Source organism: Macaca fascicularis, chromosome 4, assembly GCF_037993035.2.
Source record: "Macaca fascicularis isolate 582-1 chromosome 4, T2T-MFA8v1.1".
NCBI lineage: Eukaryota > Metazoa > Chordata > Mammalia > Primates > Cercopithecidae > Macaca > Macaca fascicularis.
In genome coordinates this window covers 39,349,806-39,370,284 of record NC_088378.1, presented here as the reverse complement: position 1 = coordinate 39,370,284, position 20,479 = coordinate 39,349,806, and the positions used below count along the sequence as shown (strand labels likewise).

General features: G+C 38.7%; 1 protein-coding gene and 1 long non-coding RNA gene across 36 annotated transcripts in view; one reads left to right on the top strand and one right to left on the bottom strand.

Moving 5' to 3' along the window:
- The window catches only part of AHI1 (Abelson helper integration site 1), a 223,579-nt gene that overhangs the window by 169,721 nt on the left and 33,379 nt on the right, over nucleotides 1-20,479 (top strand). For 28 of the 35 annotated variants that reach the window (XR_010586254.2, XR_276163.4, XR_010586253.1 and 25 more), the window contains 2 exons: nucleotides 14,028-14,190; nucleotides 18,761-18,858. Coding sequence is in view for 24 of the 35 variants with exons in the window: in XM_074037078.1 (XP_073893179.1) it covers nucleotides 14,028-14,190; nucleotides 18,761-18,858 (261 nt within the window). In the remaining 11 variants the exon portion in view is untranslated. Of the gene's footprint in view, nucleotides 1-590; nucleotides 12,258-14,027; nucleotides 14,191-18,760; nucleotides 18,859-20,479 lie in introns of those variants that run through there. The other 7 variants (XR_010586256.2, XR_010586255.2, XR_012433460.1 and 4 more) reach the window with 2 other exon arrangements.
- On the bottom strand, nucleotides 11,845-13,968 carry LOC102129803 (uncharacterized). The gene is made up of 3 exons (XR_006697753.3): nucleotides 13,918-13,968; nucleotides 12,654-12,767; nucleotides 11,845-11,959 (listed from the first exon to the last, which is right to left on the bottom strand). It is a non-coding gene; the product is annotated as an uncharacterized lncRNA (long non-coding RNA).

Sequence of the window (20,479 nt, the reverse complement as noted above, 5' to 3'; positions counted from 1 at the left end):
CGAGTTCTAAAACCTTGGTTGAATAAAATTAAAACATCTAAATGAGATGTTTAAAAAACAGAATACCCCATAAGATACAGGAGATTATTATAAAGGCAGGGTCTCACTTTGTCATCCAGGCTGATGTGCAGTGGCATGATCTCAGGAACTGCAGCCTCGACTTCCAGGGCTCAAGCTGTCCTCCTGCCTCAGCCTCCCAGTAAGCTGGGACTACAGGCATGCACCACCATGCCTGGCTAATTTTTGTATTTTTAGTAGAGACAGGGTTTCACCATGTTGCCTAGGCTTGTCTTGAACTCCTGGACTCAAGCGATCCTCCCACCTCAGCCTCCCAAAGTGCTGGGATTTACAAGTGTGAGCCACCACGCCCAGCCCAGGCTACACTAAATTTATTTAAAAATCAATTGTGCTGTGACATTATGACAGCTATAACAAAAGTAGGCAATAGGAATTTTTCAGCTCCATTATATGGGACCACTGTCATATATGCAGTACGTCACTGACTGAAATGTCATTATGTAGTGTATGTCTGTATTTATAAATGTGGATGTTTATGTATTCCTTTTTTTTTTTTTTTTTTTTTTTTTGAGATGGAATTTCACTCTCGTCGCCCAGGCTGGAGTGCAGTAGTGCAATCTCGGCTCACTACAACCTCTGCCTCCTGGGTTCAAGTGATTCTACTGCCTCAGCCTCCCAAGAAGCTGGGACTACAGCTGTGCTCCACCATGCCCAGCTAATTTTTCTATTTTTAGTAGAGACGGGGTTTCACCATACTGGCCAGGCTGGTCTCAAACTCCTGACCTCAGCGATCTACCCACCTCGGCTGGGATTACACGCATGAGCCACCACGCCCTGCCCTGTTTATATATTTCTAAAATGTTTTATAACTACTGGAACTGTATCTGTAAATCGTGAGTAGGATGTTACTTACAAATACTAGGATTTGTTCTCATTTAAAAATATTGTCTGTGTCTATTACTAGTAATTTTACGTTTACTTATAGCTTACAGTTCATTAAGAGAATTTAAAGAAATTCATTATACTTTTCTGAAATAATTCATGCACAAGTTATTTCAATATTATATATCTGCATGCACCTTGGTACTGTTTATTAGTAACATAAAAGTAGAGAAACAGGAGAGTAACTTTTACGAATGTTAGAGGTACCCTTTTTTTTTTGAAAAGGAATACCGAACCAAATACAATGTAACATCCCAAAAAATGGAAGCTCTCTGAGGGTAGGATTTTTTTTTTTAATTTCTTTTATTCATTATTTTCTCCTTAGCCTGTAAGAGTATTTGATAATAAGTAATTCATGATTGTTGTTGAATGAACAGATTCAATTTTTAAAGTTTGTGTATTTTTCTATTTTAAAATTTGACTAATCTTTAAGAGATTTTAAGGAAACCTAAAAATTATATACTATGACTCCTAGTTACAGTTTGAGCATAAGTTTGTTGAAAAAAAATGACAAAGTAGATGTTACATTGACCAAATCTAGAGCTAGAGAGCATTTCAGCGTGACAGGTGGGAAACGAAGCAAGGTAAGTAAAGCTAATAACTCAGAAAGGGAGAGTAGGTTCATTTCTTAAGTTTGCCCAGTAACATTCTAAGATTCGACTTTATATTTTAAATTATGTTTCTTACCCATTCAGTTACTACTTGATATGTGCAGAAATAAGTATATATGTTTTATAAAGTAGACCAGTAAAATAAAGTACTAACTAAACGTTAGGTACATCAGAATTGCTGAAAGACTTGCTAAAACACAGATTACTGGGCCCATCCCCAGAATTTATGATGCCCTTGATTTGGAATAGGGCCCAAGAATTTACATTTCTAACAAGTTTCCAGGTGATGTTGCTGCTGCAGGTCTGGGGAGTACATTTTGAGAACCCTAATCTAAATCAGTGATTCATAATTTTCTTTTTATAGTGAGCAGATTATGCCTCCCAAGAAAGAAAATGAAAATACACTATGATTTTTTTCTTCTCTTAACAAATCTGTAGTCCAGTGTATAAAGGTCTGCAGAATTCTCTTGATTTCTTTTTAGCAAATGGCCAATAAAAACATGTATTTTAGAAACTTTTTCATTGTAACACCAATTATTTCTTATAACGTATGTGAATTGTGATTCGCAGTAAGAAAAGGTTTAATTCGTACCAATGGTCTTAGTCTGTTTAGGCTGCTGTAACAAAATACCATAGACTGAGTGACTTATAAATGACTGAAGTTTGTTTCTCACATTTCTGGAGACTGGGAAGTCTAAGCTCAAGGGACTGGCAGATTTGATGTCTGATGAGGACCCATTTCCTGGTTCATAGATGACATCGTCTTGCTGTGTCTTCACAAGTGGAAGGGGCAAGGAAGCTCTCTGGGGTTTCTTTTGTAAGGGCTTTAATTCCATTCCTGCCTTCATGACCTAATCACCTCCCAAAGGCCCCATCATCACTTCGATGATTAAGTTTCAGCATATGAATTTGAGGGGGCACAAACATTCAGATGATAGCACCAACCATCATATAAAAATGAGCTTTCACATGTAAAGTAGCTTTATTTTTGAAGCCCAAAGGTCAAATTCAGTCTAACTTGGAAAGTCATCCCTATTTGTCAGAGAATAAGAAAAGTATTTCCAAATGGTAAATTCAGAGGAAATGCTTTATCGTTATTGTTGTCTAACTACTAAGAGGCTTTTCCTATATACTATTGCAGCAATCAAACAAAAGCTTTTCCAGTTGATGTATGATCACAAACAATAAAGCTATGATGTTATCCAATAAATTAATATCTTCAATTTACCTTAAAGTCTATGAATGTTGTTCTTTTGAAATAATTATTTGAGTACTTAGTTTGGTAAAATTTTAAAGCTGGAAGGTATACCACATATCATCTTGTCTAGACCTCTTATTTTACAGATATATAATCTGAGTACTTTAACCTTGGAGGCCTACACAGGACTGAAAACTCATTCTCTTGATTTCTAGTTTGATATTCTTCCCAGTACCTTTGGTCATTATTTTATCAGATGATATTTGGAATTAAATACTTTCAAATGCTTGTTTGAAGTGTTAAGTTTCACATATCCTTGCATTATTTGGCAAGATAGGAATAGATCATTTATCTGATACAGAGGCAATAAACTGTGTGCAATTGTTTACTTTCTTTATCTCTGTTTTCTTAATCTATTATTATCCAGATAAGATCAGTTAAAAATAATAGGACCTTGATTTCTTTTTTATAAATATCTTTAAGGTTGTCCCTGGATATAATGGTAAGGGACTGTATGTTTCTACCACATGATGCTAGAAATAGGGCTATATGTTTCTTTATTCCTCTTATGATATAAAATATAGTCCTAGTGTCACTATTAGTAAAGGAATCATTTGAATATTTAATAATGTGCTTCTGTACAATTCAGGATTTATTGTTAAATTTGGTTTTCTACAAATATTTTTTATCTTTGACATTATTGAGAAATGAGACTTTCTTAAAGCGTATTTTATTTCACTTTGAAAATAATTATTAAAACATTACTCTATATTTGGCTCTATATTAAATGGTAATAATTGTACCAGTAATCCTAAGGAGTACCTGAAGTCTTTGGCTGAGTGCTGATCTGCACATATGTGGAACAAAACTTCGTAAGAAAAGGACCATCAGAGAGTAGAAGGCACAAGAACAGGATGGCGAAAATTCACATTTCTGATAGCCCGAATGGATAAACCTTCTGTCAGAAGACAAAATTATAATAAATTTAAAGATCTTAATTGGCTTATTTGCCAGAATGGGGCAGCATTTCATTCCATAAAATAGAATATATGTTCCAATAAAGTAAGCAAAAGAGGTTGGTTTTATAGACAGAGAAGGAATGGGGGGAGAAACAAAGAATAAAGAGCAGATTGGTTTTTTAAAGTTACTTTCCTTGTATATCAGGAAAAGGAAAACAGAACAATAGAAAAATAACTGGTTAACTTCAGGTTACTTTTTGTTGTCAGGATTAAAAGAGAGGGAGCTTCATTACCATACTGGTTGAAGATTTAAACTGGCCTGTTTGGGAAATTGGTTCCCTCTCTTTCCGAATTTCTTAGAAGGTGAATTAACAAGTTAGTTTTGGTTTGATGACATAGAACTTCAGCACAAGTGACTTCATTTTGATTGTTAGTCTGGTCTGTTGGGGCCTAGTTCAGGAGCTTAGTCCAATGGCTTGTAATTTTTATTCAATATTCCCAATATGTGGAGCATCAGGTAGAATCACCAGGAAGGTCACACCTTGATAAATTAACCTAGGGTTAATTTAGTCCTAGAGTAAAGTCTTCTCTGAATATGCTATATCAAAACCTAAGCCTGGGCCAGGCGCAGTGGCTCACGCCTGTAATCCCAACACTTTGGAGGCCAAGGCAGGCAGATCATGAGGTCAGGAGATCGAGACCAGCCTGACCAACATGGTGCAACCCTGTCTCTACTAAAAATACAAAAATTAGCTGCGCTTGGTGGCACATGCCTGTAGTCCCATCTACTCAGGAGGCTGACGCAGGAGAATCACTTGAACCTGGGAGACAGAGGTTGCAGTGAGCCAAGATTGCACCACTGCACTCCAGCCTGGGTGACAGAGTGAGACTCCGTCTAAAAAAAAAAAAAAAAAAAAAAAAACCTAAACCTGAAAACTGGTATCAAGTAATTGCATGCCAGAACAAAGTCCAACACTCTTTAAAGAAATAGAAGAAAATCCAGCACTTACCAAAGTAAAAATCATGTCTATTAGTTTCCTAGGGCTGTTGGAGCAAACTACCACAAAGTTGGTGGCTTAAAACATAAGACATTTATTCACTCACAGTACTGGAAGCCAGAAGCCTGCAATCACATTAGTCAAGGAGAAAGCATAAAGAAAGTGGTGGGATCCAGATGCCACAATGCCTTATTAGACTGGCACAGAGAAGTTCCCAAATGATTATGGGCCCAGTTGAAGTAGTGCTGAAGGAAAAAGTGCTCATGCATGTGAATTTATTCAGTGCTTAGCTTGTCAAATGACTTGGAGGTATTACGAATATCAATTATTGGATTGCATTGTGGATAAAACTGCAAGGAACAAATATGCTGCTGAATTCTGCTGGTTGGTGTTCCCTCAGTACACTGGTTTCATTGACCAGGGGTCATTGAGAATTCTTCAGAGACCACTACAATAATATTTAATCCCTTGAAAGATAATACAGAAAGGAATTCTGCTAATACCTTACAACAGCCTGGCAGACTCTGCCTGAATCAAGAAATGGTGTCTGGAAAGCACTGCTTTCCAGCAGTGCTAGAAAAGACTGAAAATCGTGTGTCAAAAAAACAAAACCTGCCAGTCCAGTGACACTGAGACCATGATTATGCCCGAGCTTTGAGAAAAAGAACTCTGTTTCAAATATGTGAACAGTGGTCAAAATTTGACCGCGTGGATTTTGTGAAACATCTCATTTTCCAGACCTGTCATTACCAAGATGGACATATTCGCTCGTGTCTTTAAACTTGTGTCACAGAAAGATTTCTTAATTACTGTCAGCTCATGATTCGAGTCATATTGCTGAAGATATTCTGTCATGCCTACATGCCAAGCCACAGGTTGCAAGAAATGGTATGTTATAATAGACATTCATCAAAAGAATGGTCAAGAAAGATATTTCTATAGTGATGCCTAACTGAACAAGGAGAAAATAAACTGTTACTTCAGAACAAACCTCTGGATAGGACCGTGCCATCTAACTTCTTTATAGAACTTTAATTTGTTATAAAATATTGAGATAATAAAATCTAATCGGACACGGGGAAGTTATGATTTACTCAGAATCCACTGCCAAGTTAAAACAAGCAGAGAAGTTTACTACATACAGTACGTTGATCAGAAGATAGTAGGTGATCTTCATATGAGAAGTTTAGAGCACATTGGATAAAAATGCTGAAATACAAGCAGATTCCCATGAGCCACATTGTTTTTGCCTTTCAGTATGTTAAGGGAGTAATCCTAACTGAATGGTTAGATTCGGCTGCCGTCATGTTGACAGATGGTGGCATGTGAAACCACCCTGATTCCTCATTGCGTAGCAATTCTGTACAATCATACCTTGAAGATATTGCCGGTTTGGTTCCAGACCACTGCAATAAGGTGAATATCACAGTGAAACAAGTCACACAAATTTGGGGGTTTCTCAGTACATAAAAAACTATGTTTAAAATTATGTTTACTGTGGTCTATTATGTAGTAGCACCATGTCTAAAAAAACAGTGTACATACGTTAATGAAAAAAATACTTGATTGCTAAAAAATGCCAATCATCATCTCAGCCTTCAGCAAGTCATCTTTTTACTGGAGGCAGGTCTTGCCTCAGTGTTGATGGCAACTGACTGATCAGAGTGGTGGTTGCTGAAGGTTGTGGTGACTGTGGCAATTTCTTAAAATAAGACAAAAATGAAATTTGCCACATCGATTGACTCTCCTTTCACAAAAGATTTTTCTGTAGCATGCAGTGCTGTCTGATAGCATTTTACTCAAAGTAAAACTTTCAGTATTGCATTCAGTCCTCTCAAACCCTGCTGTTGCTTTATCAACTAAATGTATGTGATATTCTAAATCCTCTGTTATTTCAGCAAGATTCACGGCATCTTCACCAGGAGTAGATTCCATCTGAAGAAACCACTTTCTTTGTTCATCCATAAGAAACAACTCTTCATCCATTTGTTTTATCATGAGATTGCAGCAATTCAATCACATGTTCAGGCTCCACTTCTAATTCTAGTTTTCTTGCTGTTTCCACCGAATCTGCAGTTACTTCCTCCACTGAAGTCTTAAAGCCCTCAGAGTCATCCATGAGAGTCAGAATAAACTTCTTCCACACTCCTATTAATGTTGACAATTGGATGTCCTCCCATGAATCACAAATGTTTTTAATGTCATCTAGAATAGTGCATCCTTTCCAGAAGGTTTTCAACTTATTTGCTCATATTCATCAGAGGAATCACTATCTATGTCCAGCTATGGACTTAAGAAATATATTTCTTAAATGACAAAACTTGAAAGTCAAAACTACTCCTTGATCCATGGGCTGCACAATGGATGTTGTGGTAGCTGGCATGAAAACAACATTTATTTCTCTGTGCATCTCCATCAGAGCTCTTTGGTAGACCAGTGAGAAGTAATATTTTGAAAGGAATCTTTTTTTCTGAGCAGAAGGTCACAAAGCAGTAGGGCTTAAAATATTCAGTAAACCATGTTGTAGATGGATGGGCTATCATCTAGATTTGTTCTTCCATTTATAGAGGAGAGACAGAGTAGATTTAACATAATTCTTAAGGGCTCTAGGATTTTTGAAATGGCAATTGAACACTGGCTTCAATTTGAAGTCACCAGCTGTTATTAGTTCCTAACAGGAGAGTCAGCCTGTTCTTTGAAGCTTTTAAGCCAGTCATTGACTTCTCCTCTCTAGCTATGAAAGTCCTAGACGGCATCTTCTTCCAATATAAGTCTGTTTAATCTCCACTGAGAAAATCTGTTCTTTAGTATAGCCACCTTCATTAGTGATCTTAGCTAGATCTGGATAACTTGCTGCAGCTTGTACCTCAGTGCTTGCAGCTTCACCTTGCACTTTTATGTTATGGAGATGGCTTCTTTCTTCACACTTCATGAAGCAACCTCTACTAGCTTCCAACTTTTCTTCTGCAGCTTCCTCACCTCTCTCAGCCTTCATAGAATTGAAGAGAGTTAAGGCTTTGCTCTGGATTGGACTTTGGCTTAAGAGAATGTTGTGGCTAGTTTGATCTTCTATCCAGACCACTAAAACTTCCATATCAGAAACAAGGCTGTTTTGTTTTCTTATCACTCATGTGTTCACTGGAGTAGCACTTTTAATTTCCTTCAAGAACTTTTCCTTTGTATTCGTAACTTGACTGTTTGGCACAAAAGGCCAGGTTTTGCCTCTATCAGCTTTCTACATCCCTTCCTCACTAAACTTAATCATTTCTAGTTTTTTATTTAAAATGAAGGACTTGCAACTCTGTTTTGGTTTGAACACTTAGGGGCCATTATAGAATTACTAATTGGCCTAATTTCAATATCGTTATATCTCAGGAAATAAGAAGCCCAAGGAGAAGGGGAGAGAGACCTGGTGGTAGGGGGTAAGAGGGTGTAGGTTGGTTGGTGAAGCAATCAAAGCATATACAACATTTATCAATTAAGTTATTGTTTTCTATGGCTATGGTTTGTGGCACCCCAAAACAATTACATTGCTAACATCAGAGACCACCTATCATAGATCACCATAACAGATATAATAATAATGGAAACATTTGAACTATTATAAGAATTACCAGAATATGACACACAGACACAAGCACATGCTGTTGGGGAAAAAAAATGACCTTGATAGATTTGCTTAATGCAGGGTTGCCACAAACCTTCAGTTGGCAAAAAAAAAAAAAATTGCAGTATCTGCATGTTTGGGAAAAACTTTGAAACCATGTTTCCACTGTGCTCTCACACCGCTTTTAACACAGAAGACTTCCATGACCAGCTAGAGGTACTCCAATCCAATTCTAGTACCCTCTACTTGAAGACAGCGTCAGATCCCACAGGCTGAGGGCTCAGTCCCCAAGACTGCCCCCAACCCCAGGTACCATTCACAAGTCCAGGCTTCCAGAACTTTTGACCAACTGGCTTCAAGTTGGGATTCCCACAACCTCCTCTTCCAGTTCACTTAATTTGCTGGAGTAACTCTTGGAACTCAGGGAAACACTTCTTACATTTACTGGTTTATTACAAGGCATATTACAAAGGAAACAGATGAAGAGATACATAGAGCGACCTATGGGGGAAGAAGGGGAAGCCTCTATGACCTCCCTGGGGCGCCACCCTCCTGGAACCTCCATTTGTTCAGCTATCTGGAAGCTCTCCTAATCCAGTCCTCTTAGGTTTTTTCTTGTTTGTTTGTTTGTTTGTTTGTTTGTTTGAATTTATTTATTATTATTATTATACTTTAAGTTCTAGGGTACATGTGCATAACGTGCAGGTTTGTTACATATGTATACTTGTGCCATGTTGCTGTGCTGCACCCATCAACTCGTCAGCACCCATCAACTCGTCATTTACATCAGGTATAACTCCCAATGCAATCCCTCCCCCCTCCCCCCTCCCCATGATAGGCCCCGGTGTGTGATGTTCCCCTTCCCGAGTCCAAGTGATCTCATTGTTCAGTTCCCACCTATGAGTGAGAACATGCGGTGTTTGGTTTTCTGTTCTTGTGATAGTTTGCTAAGAATGATGGTTTCCAGCTGCATCCATGTCCCTACAAAGGACACAAACTCATCCTTTTTTATGGCTGCATAGTATTCCGTGGTGTATATGTGCCACATTTTCTTAATCCGGTCTGTCACTGATGGACATTTGGGTTGATTCCAAGTCTTTGCTATTGTGAATAGTGCCACAATAAACATACGTGTGCATGTGTCTTTATAGCAGCAGACTTACACTCTTTCAAGACTAAACCAGGAAGAAGTTAAATCCCTGAATAGACCAATAGCAGGCTCTGGAATTGAGGCAATAATTAATAGCCTACCAACCAAAAAAAGTCCAGGACCAGATGGATTCACAGCTGAATTCTACCAGAGGTACAAGGAGGAGCTGGTACCATTCCTTCTGAAACTATTCCAATCAATAGAAAAAGAGGGAATCCTCCCTAACTCATTTTATGAGGCCAACATCATCCTGATACCAAAGCCTGGCAGAGACACAACAAAAAAAGAGAATTTTAGACCAATATCCCTGATGAACATCGATGCAAAAATCCTCAATAAAATACTGGCAAACCGGATTCAGCAGCACCTCTTAGGTTTTTTATGGAAGCTCCGTGACATCAGCATTCCTTCCTCCAGGGTAGAGGGCGGAAGGACCCTCTGACTGTTCATAAGACCTACAGTTAGAAAGGTAGGGGGTGGTGATTAGAGCCCTACCTTGGGGCAGGTAAATGGAGAGCAGGAGGAGGTCAGAGATACTCTGTTTTCTGAGGCCTGCCCCTAAGGCCTAACATACCCACCATTAAACCAAAAAACTGTAACAAGGGATATGGGAGTTATGAACCAGGACCTGGAAACAGAAACATAATACATATTATAACACCACACTGTGAAATACAATAAAATGAAGTCTGCCTGTACTTAAATGTCAACAATGGTATTATGATGACATGCTCCAATTTCTTTGCTTTAGAGAATGTAGCATCACCAGTCATCACCCTCCCAGGGATGCTGGTTGTAGAGTTTTATGACAAAGACATTGCTTCATCCGGAGATGACAGCTTAATAGTGTGGAACACGGTTCTGTAAGTTGCTGAGGACCTGAAATGGATACAAGTGAAGCATTACCCATTTGTAGTTTTAGGCTGGGGTGGTAGTAAGTGCTTCATCTGATACCATCAGGTTTAAAAGTATACTAGCCTGCTAGGGCTGGCCTAACAAAATACCACAGACTGGGTGGTTTTACAGAAATTGATTTTCTCAATGTGGTATGTGTATGTATGTGGACTGCTACTCATCCATTTTAAAAAGTATGAAATAATATATTTTGCAGCAACTTGCATGGAACTGGGACCATTATCCTAAGTGAGGTAACTCAGGAACAAAACCAAATACTACATGTTCTCACTTAAAAGTAGGAACTAAGCTACACAAAGGCATACAGAGAGGTATAATGAACACTGGGGAGTCAGAAAAGTGGAAGGAGGGTGGGAGAGGGATGAAGAATGAAAAATTACCTGTCGGGGGCTAGGCACAGTGGTTCACGTCTGTAATCCCAGCACTTTGGGAGACCAAGGCAGGCGGATCACCTGACGTCAGGAGTTTGAGACCAGTCTGGCCAACGTGGTGAAACCCCATCTCTACTACAAATACAGAAATTAGCCGGGCATGGTGGCGGGCACCTGTAATCCCAGCTACTCAGGAGGCCAAGGCAGGAGAATAGCTTGAACCCTGCAGGCGGAGGTTGCAGTGAGCCGAGATGGCACCACTGCACTCCAGCCTGGGCAAGAGAGCAAGACTTTGTCTCAACAACAACAACAAAAAATTACCTGTGGGGTACAGTGTATACTATTTACATGACAGGTACACTGAAAGCCCAGACTTCACCACTGTACAATTCATGCATGTAACCAGAAAACACTTGCACCCCTGAAGCTATTGAAATAATTTTTTTAAAAAATAAGAAATTAATTTTCTCACAATTCTGGAGGCTAGAGGACCAAGATCAAGGTGCTAGCACAGTCGGTTTCTCCTACTGCCTCTCCTGTTGTCTTGCAGATGGCCACTTTCTCACTGTATCTTCCTTTCATAAAAATGCCAGTTCTGTTAATCCAGGCCCCACCCCTATGATTTCATTTAACCTGAATTACCTCCATAAAGGCCGTGTCTCCAAATACATTCACGCTGGGGGCTAGGGCTTCAGCCTGTGAATTTTGAGTGACACAGTTCAGCCCATAACAGTCACAGAGTGCAGAACATGTTTACAGGTACTAGTGGGCCATGCAAAATTAATGTGTGTATTTGGTTCTGTAAGAAGAGAAGAATCAGTGGGTACTATAATAGAAAAGGTGTAATGTCGACTCTCATAGGCTTTTTGGACCCCTGTGCCTCAAAGGGATTCTTTTATCAAGACACCCCTGTGTGTAAAATTCAGGAAAATTTTTCAGACTTCACTTGATAAGCTTCAGATTTTCCAGGGTTCACACAGTGACACAGCATGATGCAGGATTTCCTAAGTGATTCTGTTGCCTAAGCTGAATCTCACCTGTTCTCCTTCCCAACAGCCACCTAGGGCTCCAGACAAATAAGCATACGTTCACCTCATATTTGCATGAGACTCATTAAAGTTGTGGTGTTTCAATGTACCACAGCCAGGATAAGGAACAACAGGAACGAACCATCATGGAGTTTCTTGGAACTAGGGGAAAAGAAAGAAAGAAGGAAAGGAAGGAGAGAAATTGAGACTGGGTTTAAGTCTTGATTCTATCACTTACTAGTTTACTTGACTTTAGGGAAGTTCCTAACTTTCTCTGGACATTAAATTCCTCTTTTGTAAAATGGAAATAAGGATACGTGGCCTCACCAAGTTGTCATAAGGATTAAGCAGAGTAACACCTAAACAACTAGCATGGTATCTAGAACATGGTAAGCACTCAGTACATTTTAATTAGCTTTCCTCTTCTATGAGAGTACCAGGTGAGAGAGTGAAAGAGAAATTTGGAGAACAAAGAGAAAAGTTAAAAGTTCCACTTTTATGTAAGTGAGTTAACATCAATATACTAAAGTTATAGCTTGTAAACCTTAAATAATACCCTGCATCACATGTTGTAAATTAGATACTATGCTAAGCTGTACAATAGGCATTGCATTTGAGCCATTTGAATTAAATTATCATTATTGCTCTTATGTGGTGACAGCAGTTAAGTCCAAACTCATTTGTTAGAATTACCTGGTTGATGTGTTAATAAATATTGTTAAATGGATTAAAAGGTACCAGAAACAGCTATGTGAACTGTAATGGAATCCTCTGGTTAAAACCCTTCTGTGCCTTTCCATTGGCCATATTATTGAGTCTGAACTTTTTCAACACGCATGATCTGAGCCCTACTTACTCCATTAGCCTCAGCTTCTCGTACCCTTCTCTCTCAGCTCTCACATCTAATGCCGGGTTCCACCACACTGGATTCTTAAGTGTCTCTTCCCTGGACTCACACGTGCTGTGCACACTGAGACATGATATATATATATGTAATTTTCCATTACATATGTAGTTGTATAAGCTATACATTTTCAGATACTGTTTAAGTAGAGGGGAAAACAGCATAAATGTATTATTTAGTATAGATGTTGTTATGTCCTGCTTTATACAGTGTATCAGATCTAAATCTAAAATGAATTGAGGTCTTCCTCCTTTTAACTACTATAAGAGATTTTCTTTTCTTTTTTTTTTTTTTTTTTTTTTTTTTTTTTTTGAGACAAGGTCTTTCTGCGTCACCCAGGCACCCAGGCACCTAGGCTGAAGTGTAGTGGTGCAGTCATAGCTCACTGCAGCCTCCAAACCCTGGGGCTCAAGTGATCCTCCCACCTCAGCCTCCTGAGTGGCTAGGACTGCAGGCACACACTACCACACCCAACTAATTTTTTTTTATTTTTTTGTATAGAGATGAAGGTCTGGCTTTGTTGCTCAGGTTGATCTCGAACTCTTGACTTCGAGCAGTCCTCCTGCCTCAGCCTCCCAAAGTGCTGAGATTACAGGCATGAGCCGTCATGCCCAGCCAAGGATTTTTAAATTCCTGTGCAGCCACTGCCATATCATTTTGACTTGGGTTTTCAAAAGAAAAGGAAATCAAGTAGGATTACCATAACACAAAGAAGAGGATTCTCATAAAAAGGCTTTTCCTCTTAAATTCGTATCAAGTAAAAATAACTTATAAGGATACTTTTTAAAGATAGAAGGTTTAAGTTGTTGATGTAAAACATAAAAAATTTATGTGTATGTAGAGAAATTTATCTCAAAAAGAGACATTAACAGTAAACCAAGCGATGCAATCACATTGTTCCACTGAGCTTTTCCTTTTTGTAAAACTGTAGACCTTCTGAAGATTTTTTTTTCAGATGCATCTGCTTAGCACAGAGAATGAGACTTAAAGGTAGTATAAAACAATTCTAAAAAAGTAAATGGTATGCGAACTTTTTTTTATTTGCTTCACAAGTAATTTACTTAAAAAAATTAACATCTGCTATTTTGAAGCTAATCTTAGTGTATTGAATGCTCATAACCATTTCTCAATCCCACAGTCTTTTATCTTGCTTCTCCTGCTGTGTTCCCACCACCCCTCATCCCATTAGCAAACCTTGAGACAGCCTCACACTTACCAAAGTACTGCTTTGGTTTCAGCTGCTCTTCTGCAAGAGGAAGTGAATGTTGGGGGTTTTCTCTGTGGTACAGTTGTGATAAAGCTGTGGTGGTCTTATCTCTCTCTTAGGTAGTGGCTCTTTATGACTACACAGCGAATCGATCAGATGAACTAACCATCCATCGCGGAGACATTATCCGAGTGTTTTTCAGAGATAATGAAGACTGGTGGTATGGCAGCATAGGAGAGGGACAGGAAGGTTACTTTCCAGCTAATCATGTGGCTAGTGAAAGTAAGTTTTATGCTCCCTTCCTGGTTTACTAGTATGGTGTAACTGATAGTCCAAGATTTTATCATTTTCTAGTCTTTAATTTACTGTCTTTGTAACCTTTGCATGTGTTTACCAGTGGATATTGCTTTTCATTCTCATGATGTAAAAAAATAAAAAGAGGAGGCACTAGTACGTTAGAAAGCTGCTACATTCTGAGATTGGAATGTTTGTTTCATGGACTTCTTATCCCAGGGGACCCTGCCCCTCTAGCTACCAGCTTTCTTATTCAACTCGTTTGACCCTGCACCTGCCTCGTGCACAGTTCTGTGAGTTCTTCTCTTGCCACAGTGACTTCTCAGCTGACTGGCATCTTAAGAGCCTCTAGTTCCCCAACTGCAGTTCTTTTACTTGTATACCTCAGTCCTAGCTGGTTACCTGTGAAAACAAAACTACAATAAGTTGTTTCATTCTCAAGTAAATTTAGCCCTCATTTATGGGGAAAAAAAAGTGAGCCAGAGCTGAAAATATGTAAGCACAAAGTTGATAAATGACAATTATTTAAAAGCTATATGCACATGTTGACAAAGCCTAGAACTTACCATGTGATGTGACAAGACTGTATGAACCTATCTTGTATTTTAATTTCTACTTTGTGTTTTAATAATGGTTTTTGTTCAATAAATAACAACTTAAAAATGAAAAAAAAAAAAGAACTAGGAAAGAAAATCTAAATATGGGTTTCTGAAAGCTGTAGATTCACCAGTAGGCCTTGAGAGGTGAAAACAGAACTAACGCAGAGAGCCTGAAAACAGAAAATAATAATAACTTTAAAACTATCATTAAAAAGAAGAAGTACAGTAGTGCTTCTTCAGAAGAATACATCCTATCCACAATTAACTTGATAGCATGCTAGGAAAAGCACAACACTCAGGGGTCAGGAAAACTGACTTCTAACCTCAGCTCAACATCTTACACTCATATGCCCCAGTTACCTTCTGTAAAATGAAGGAATTAAATGATATCGTGTGTAAGCTTTTCTTCTGTAAGCACAAAAATTCTGGTTCTGATTCAAAATGTAGTGTAGGCAAGCCAGGCACTGTGGCTCATGCCTGTAATCCCAGCACTTTGGGAGGCTGAGGCAGGCAGATCACTTGAGGTCGGGAGTTCGAGACCAGCCTGGCCAACATGGCAAAACCTTGTCCCTACTAACAATACCAAAATTTAGCCAGGCGTAGTGGCAGGCACCTGTAATCCCAGCTACTTGGGAGGCTGAGGCAGGAGAATCACTTGAACCTGGGAGGCAGAGGTTGCAGTGAGCCAAGATCGTGCCACTGCGCTCCAGCCTAACAAGAGAGCAAAACTCTGTCTCAAAAAAAAAAAAAAAAAAAAAAATTGTAGTATAGGCAGCCTTGAAATTGAGAACAATCTGTGTTTTGAATATTTAAGTCTTTTGTTTCTGTAAAGAAATAATTATTATAAATAATAGTTGGTTTTCAGGCTAGTCCATGAAACTGTTTAACCCAAAACTACGACTAAACAAAAATATTATTGATTATAACTTAAGTTTTCAATTTTGACAGCCAAAGAGATGAAGGAATGGAAGAAGAATTTCCTTCGTGATTACCAGATGCTGGGCTAAGCCTAGATAAAATTGTCTATCTTTGGCACCTTCCCACGACCTTGTCTGCAGCCAGGTCCTTCCCATTGCTCCCCTCCCCAGTCTCTCAAGTGCCCTAAGTCTCATTGCAGCTCCCTTCTTCAGCTTATCTGCCACAGTCAGCAGACCCCTCCCCTAAAAAGTGCTGTGTGTCTCAAAAATTGTACCGCTTCTCATTCTCATAACAAAATTCTTAATTTCTTCCGTGCAACTGTTTCAGTTACCTTCTTGTAAGTAGTAAATGACATATAACTGGTTTTTTTTTTTTTTTCTTTTTTTGAGACGGGGCCTCACTTTCTCACCCAGGCTAGAGTGCAGTGATGCAGTCATGGCTCACTGCAGCCTTGACCTCCCGGGCTCAATCAGTCCTCCCAGCTCAGCCTCCTGAGTAGCTGGAACTACAGGCGCATGCTCCCATGCCCAGCTAATTTTGACATACAACTCTTAAACTCTGTTAGAGGTATATTTTTGTGTTTAGAAGAGGTTGTGTAATGGAAAGAACATAAGGCCCTATGAAAGGAAGAAATTTTAGGACAGGTTAATTCCCATGTAGGCATAAGACAGTGTATAAGTTCCATAAGTTCAGTACTTTTAACTTCCAGATCATCTAAAATAGCCAAGTTCCCTCTTCCCATCGTTGGCTCTCCCACAGGGTCAACAGCTGAGGTTAAACAGGGGTAGCTTCTGTTTAAATCAAGCTTTTTAAATCAACAGCTGCCAGCACAATCGTGGTCACTCTGGAGTATACCTCATTTTAATGAAATATTAGAATCCATTATTATTTTCGTATACAAGTGGAAATATTTTTTAAATTTTCTCACTTGTGTGTCTCTAGGCAGGGTGGAATTAAGTGCTTTAACTTGAGAATCTAGTTTACAAAAATAACCTCTTAGGCTTGCAGATCTTGAGAAGATATAGATGTTTGAGCTACAGTGAATTGAAAAGCTAATAAGGCCAGATGCAGTGGCTCATGCCTGGAATCCCAACACTTCAGGAGGCTGAAAAGGGAGGATCACTTGAGGCCAAGTGTTTGAGACCAGCCTGGGCAATATAACAAGACTCATCTCCACAAAAAATAAATTCATTTTAAAAGCTAATAAAATTTGTTCTTCTTCCATAATGATCAAAGCCAGACCTCTGAGGCATATTGCAGTGATGAGTTGATGGCTACATTAAAGAAATTAATTATTTGTCTCAATAATGACCATCCTTCAACTGCCATAATTCTTTATTGTATCCCAGAATAATTTATGTTTTCTTTTGGCATCAGTCACTGCTGCTTTAAAAAGTCTCGTATAGACTAGAACAAACAGGGGAAAGAAAAAAAAAACTTAGAAAATCTGAGACTGTAATGATTGAATTCTCACACTTCATTAGGGGTTATTTCCCTTTCCCTTTTATCCTTTTTTTACCTGAATTTAACAAAAAACTCAATTGCCCAGTTTTAACATTAGAGAAAAAAATGACTGTCAGTAGCATATTCTAGTCTAAAAATAGTAGGAAGAATTGTCCTTGATCTTTATCTGAAGCCAGCTATGCAAAGTAAATGATCTAAAGGAGTGTATGAGCAGAATCTCCACCCACTGTTCAATTGAGAGCCTGTCCTCTAAGAGAACAACACAATAAAAGAAGTTCATACTCCCACTATTATAAAGAACTTATTCTCTTTGTATCTTAAGGCGCTGGAAAGAACAACATGATCAGCTTCCCCCATCGCATCTAACACCCTTAAAATATGAGATAAAGAAACCCAATAATAAAACCACTTCACATACGAAGACAATTAGTATATCTCATAATTTTAGTTGTACAATTTTGATCAAGTATATTTCAGTAATTTCTTTCAATTCAGAGATGTTCTTAACCAAAATATATTTTTGTTTTAACCCTTCAAAATTTGCACATAGCTCTTTAGATTCAATACCCTATGTAGCTTCAATAGATTACATAGAATATTGAATTATAAGAATCTTAAATTCAACACTGTATATAGATTCAACATCATATAGAGTCCTAACTCCATGCTTATTGATTTCATATCATCTTCCCAAATTATCCTTTCCTTTTTTTTGAGACAGAGTCTGTGCCTGTCTCCCAGCCTGGAGTGCAGTGGTGCTATCTTGACTCACTGCAACCTCCACCTCCCAGGTTCAAGCAGTTCCTATGCCTCAGCCTCCCAAAGCTGGGACTACAGGTGCACGCCACCATGCCCTGCTAATTTTTATATTTTTGGGTAGGGACGGGGTTTCGCCATGTTGGCCAGCCTGGCCTCAAACTGTTGACCTCAAGTGATCCGCCCGCCTCGGCCTCCCAAAGTGCTGGCATGAGCCACTGTGCCCTGCCCCCAAATTATTTTTTCTGCATACCTCTGACTGGTAAAATCCTACCTAGTCTTCAGAGTCTGATACACCTACCACTTCTTCCATTAAGCGTTTTCCATCCCCACATCAGAGTTTGTCTTTGTAATTATTTCACTTTCAAATAATGTCACATTTATTTTATAGTTACTTGTAAAGATGTCTTTCTCTGACCAGATTGTAAGCTCCTTGCTAGTGGAGACCATCTTTTGATGATCTCCATATATTCTCCAGCAGTTCCTAGCAGATATCCTAGCATTTAGCAGGTTCCTGGTAAATGTGTATTGAGATAAAATAAGCATCTGTCTGACCACATAATAAGTGAAAATGACACCTTCTACCTTTCTGAAATCCAGATGATTAAAATTTTCCAATCATAGTTCTTTTGATAACTAATGAGTAAAATGAGATAACTAATATGCAAATTGCCATAACAAGTAAGTTTTAGGTATCTTATTGGTACACCAAGGAATTGAATATTTCTTTAATTTCGTATTTGCCCCTACCATCAATTGTTTTTCCCCCATGAAGCAGTGCTCCTCAGTTTGATTGCATGAATTCCTTTCTCCAATTTCAGCACTGTATCAAGAACTGCCTCCTGAGATAAAGGAGCGATCCCCGCCTTTAAGCCCTGAGGAAAAAACTAAAATAGAAAAGTCTCCAGCTCCTCAAAAGGTAAATGTTTTTAAGAATATGTGTTTGCATGTGTATTTTGATTTTCACTCTCTCTGGATAAAATATTACTTTATTTTTTATGCTTGTTATCTTTCATTGTTCACATTATTTTTTATGTCTTGGTACCTACATCATTATGAAATACGTAAGGCAAATATTATAGCCATTTTCCAGATAAGGAAACTGAGGAGGCTCAGAGAGGTTAAAGTAGACTCCGGGTCACAGCCTAAGTGATGGTACAAGGACCCAAAGTGGAACTTGTGGCTTTAGGTGCTATTTCTACTCTGCACTTATTTCTTTAACTGTGGTACGGACAGTGTCATCAGCCCCACCTGGGAGGTAAACATTTATGCTGGAGATCACTGGAGTTCACAAAACTAAGATGTTCTATCTTTCTGGAGCATTCCTTTTACTTGGAAGTAATTTTAAATGTTTTTATGTTAAAATGAATGTGGATGTATTATCAGCCACAGCAGCCAGAGAACTGTCGTGTGTTTCCGTCTGTGTCATCAGGCCCTTCGGGGATGTTAATCAGTATTCTTCTGAGGTTAGCAGTGCTTTGGCCGGAATGTTTAATAAGCGCTGTACTGTCATGTGTACTGCTTACTAAACTTTTATTATACCACATTAGCTCTTCCCTTAGACTGAGTAACCTCACTGCTGCTTGATTCCATGAACCAACATAGGTTTTTTTACAAATACATTTCATGTACATATCATTACAATGTCAAAATAAATTTTTTTGACAGTTGAACCTGACATGTATCATTCAGTCATTCAGCATGTATTTATTGAATGCCTTCGTCCATGCACTCTATTAATCCCCACTGAAACAGGAGTTTCAGGAGTAGGCAAGGCACTTGCCCGTAAGTTGCTTACAGGCTGGCGTACACACCTGCAAGCAAGCAAGTCCAGTAGACTCTGGTAGAAACTGTAATGAAGATATATACACAGTATATTGGGAACACATACGAAGAAACCCTCTTAAATATACCCTGGGGGAGTCCATGTAGAGTTCCTAAGGAGGAAATACTTGACCTGAGGCATCTAAGATGCACAAATATGTGTTAAGTCAGTGAAGTTAGAAAAAACTTTCCAGCAGAGGGAATAACATAAGTAAGTTATGGTATCTATGATTATGTCTGGGCATGAGTTCTAATAGAGAGAAGGACAGGAGAAATGCAGGAACCAGGCCACAGAAGAGCGTAGCGTACTCTGCTAAAACACTTAGATTTTATACTCCAGATGAAGGGGATCCCCTGAAGGAGGTAATTCAGGGAATGACATGAACAGATTTGCGTGTTAGAAAGGTCATTCTAGTGCAGCAGAATAGTTGCTGAATTTGAGGTAGCTAAGGACCTAGCACAAGGAAATTCGGAATCCATGGAAATAAAATATGAAAACCTGAACTAGTGGGGATGGAGGGCAGGGGACATAAGCTGTAATTGACAGGATTTTATGATTGATTGGATTTTATTAGTGAGGTTGGAATCTAGGATTTTGCTAAGCGTCTTGACTTATACAACTGAATAAACAGTGGTGCAACAGAAATAATGAAATAAATAAGAAAGATTTGGGAAGACAGGGGCAAGAAATCACCATTCCTTGCAGAGTAAGAGAT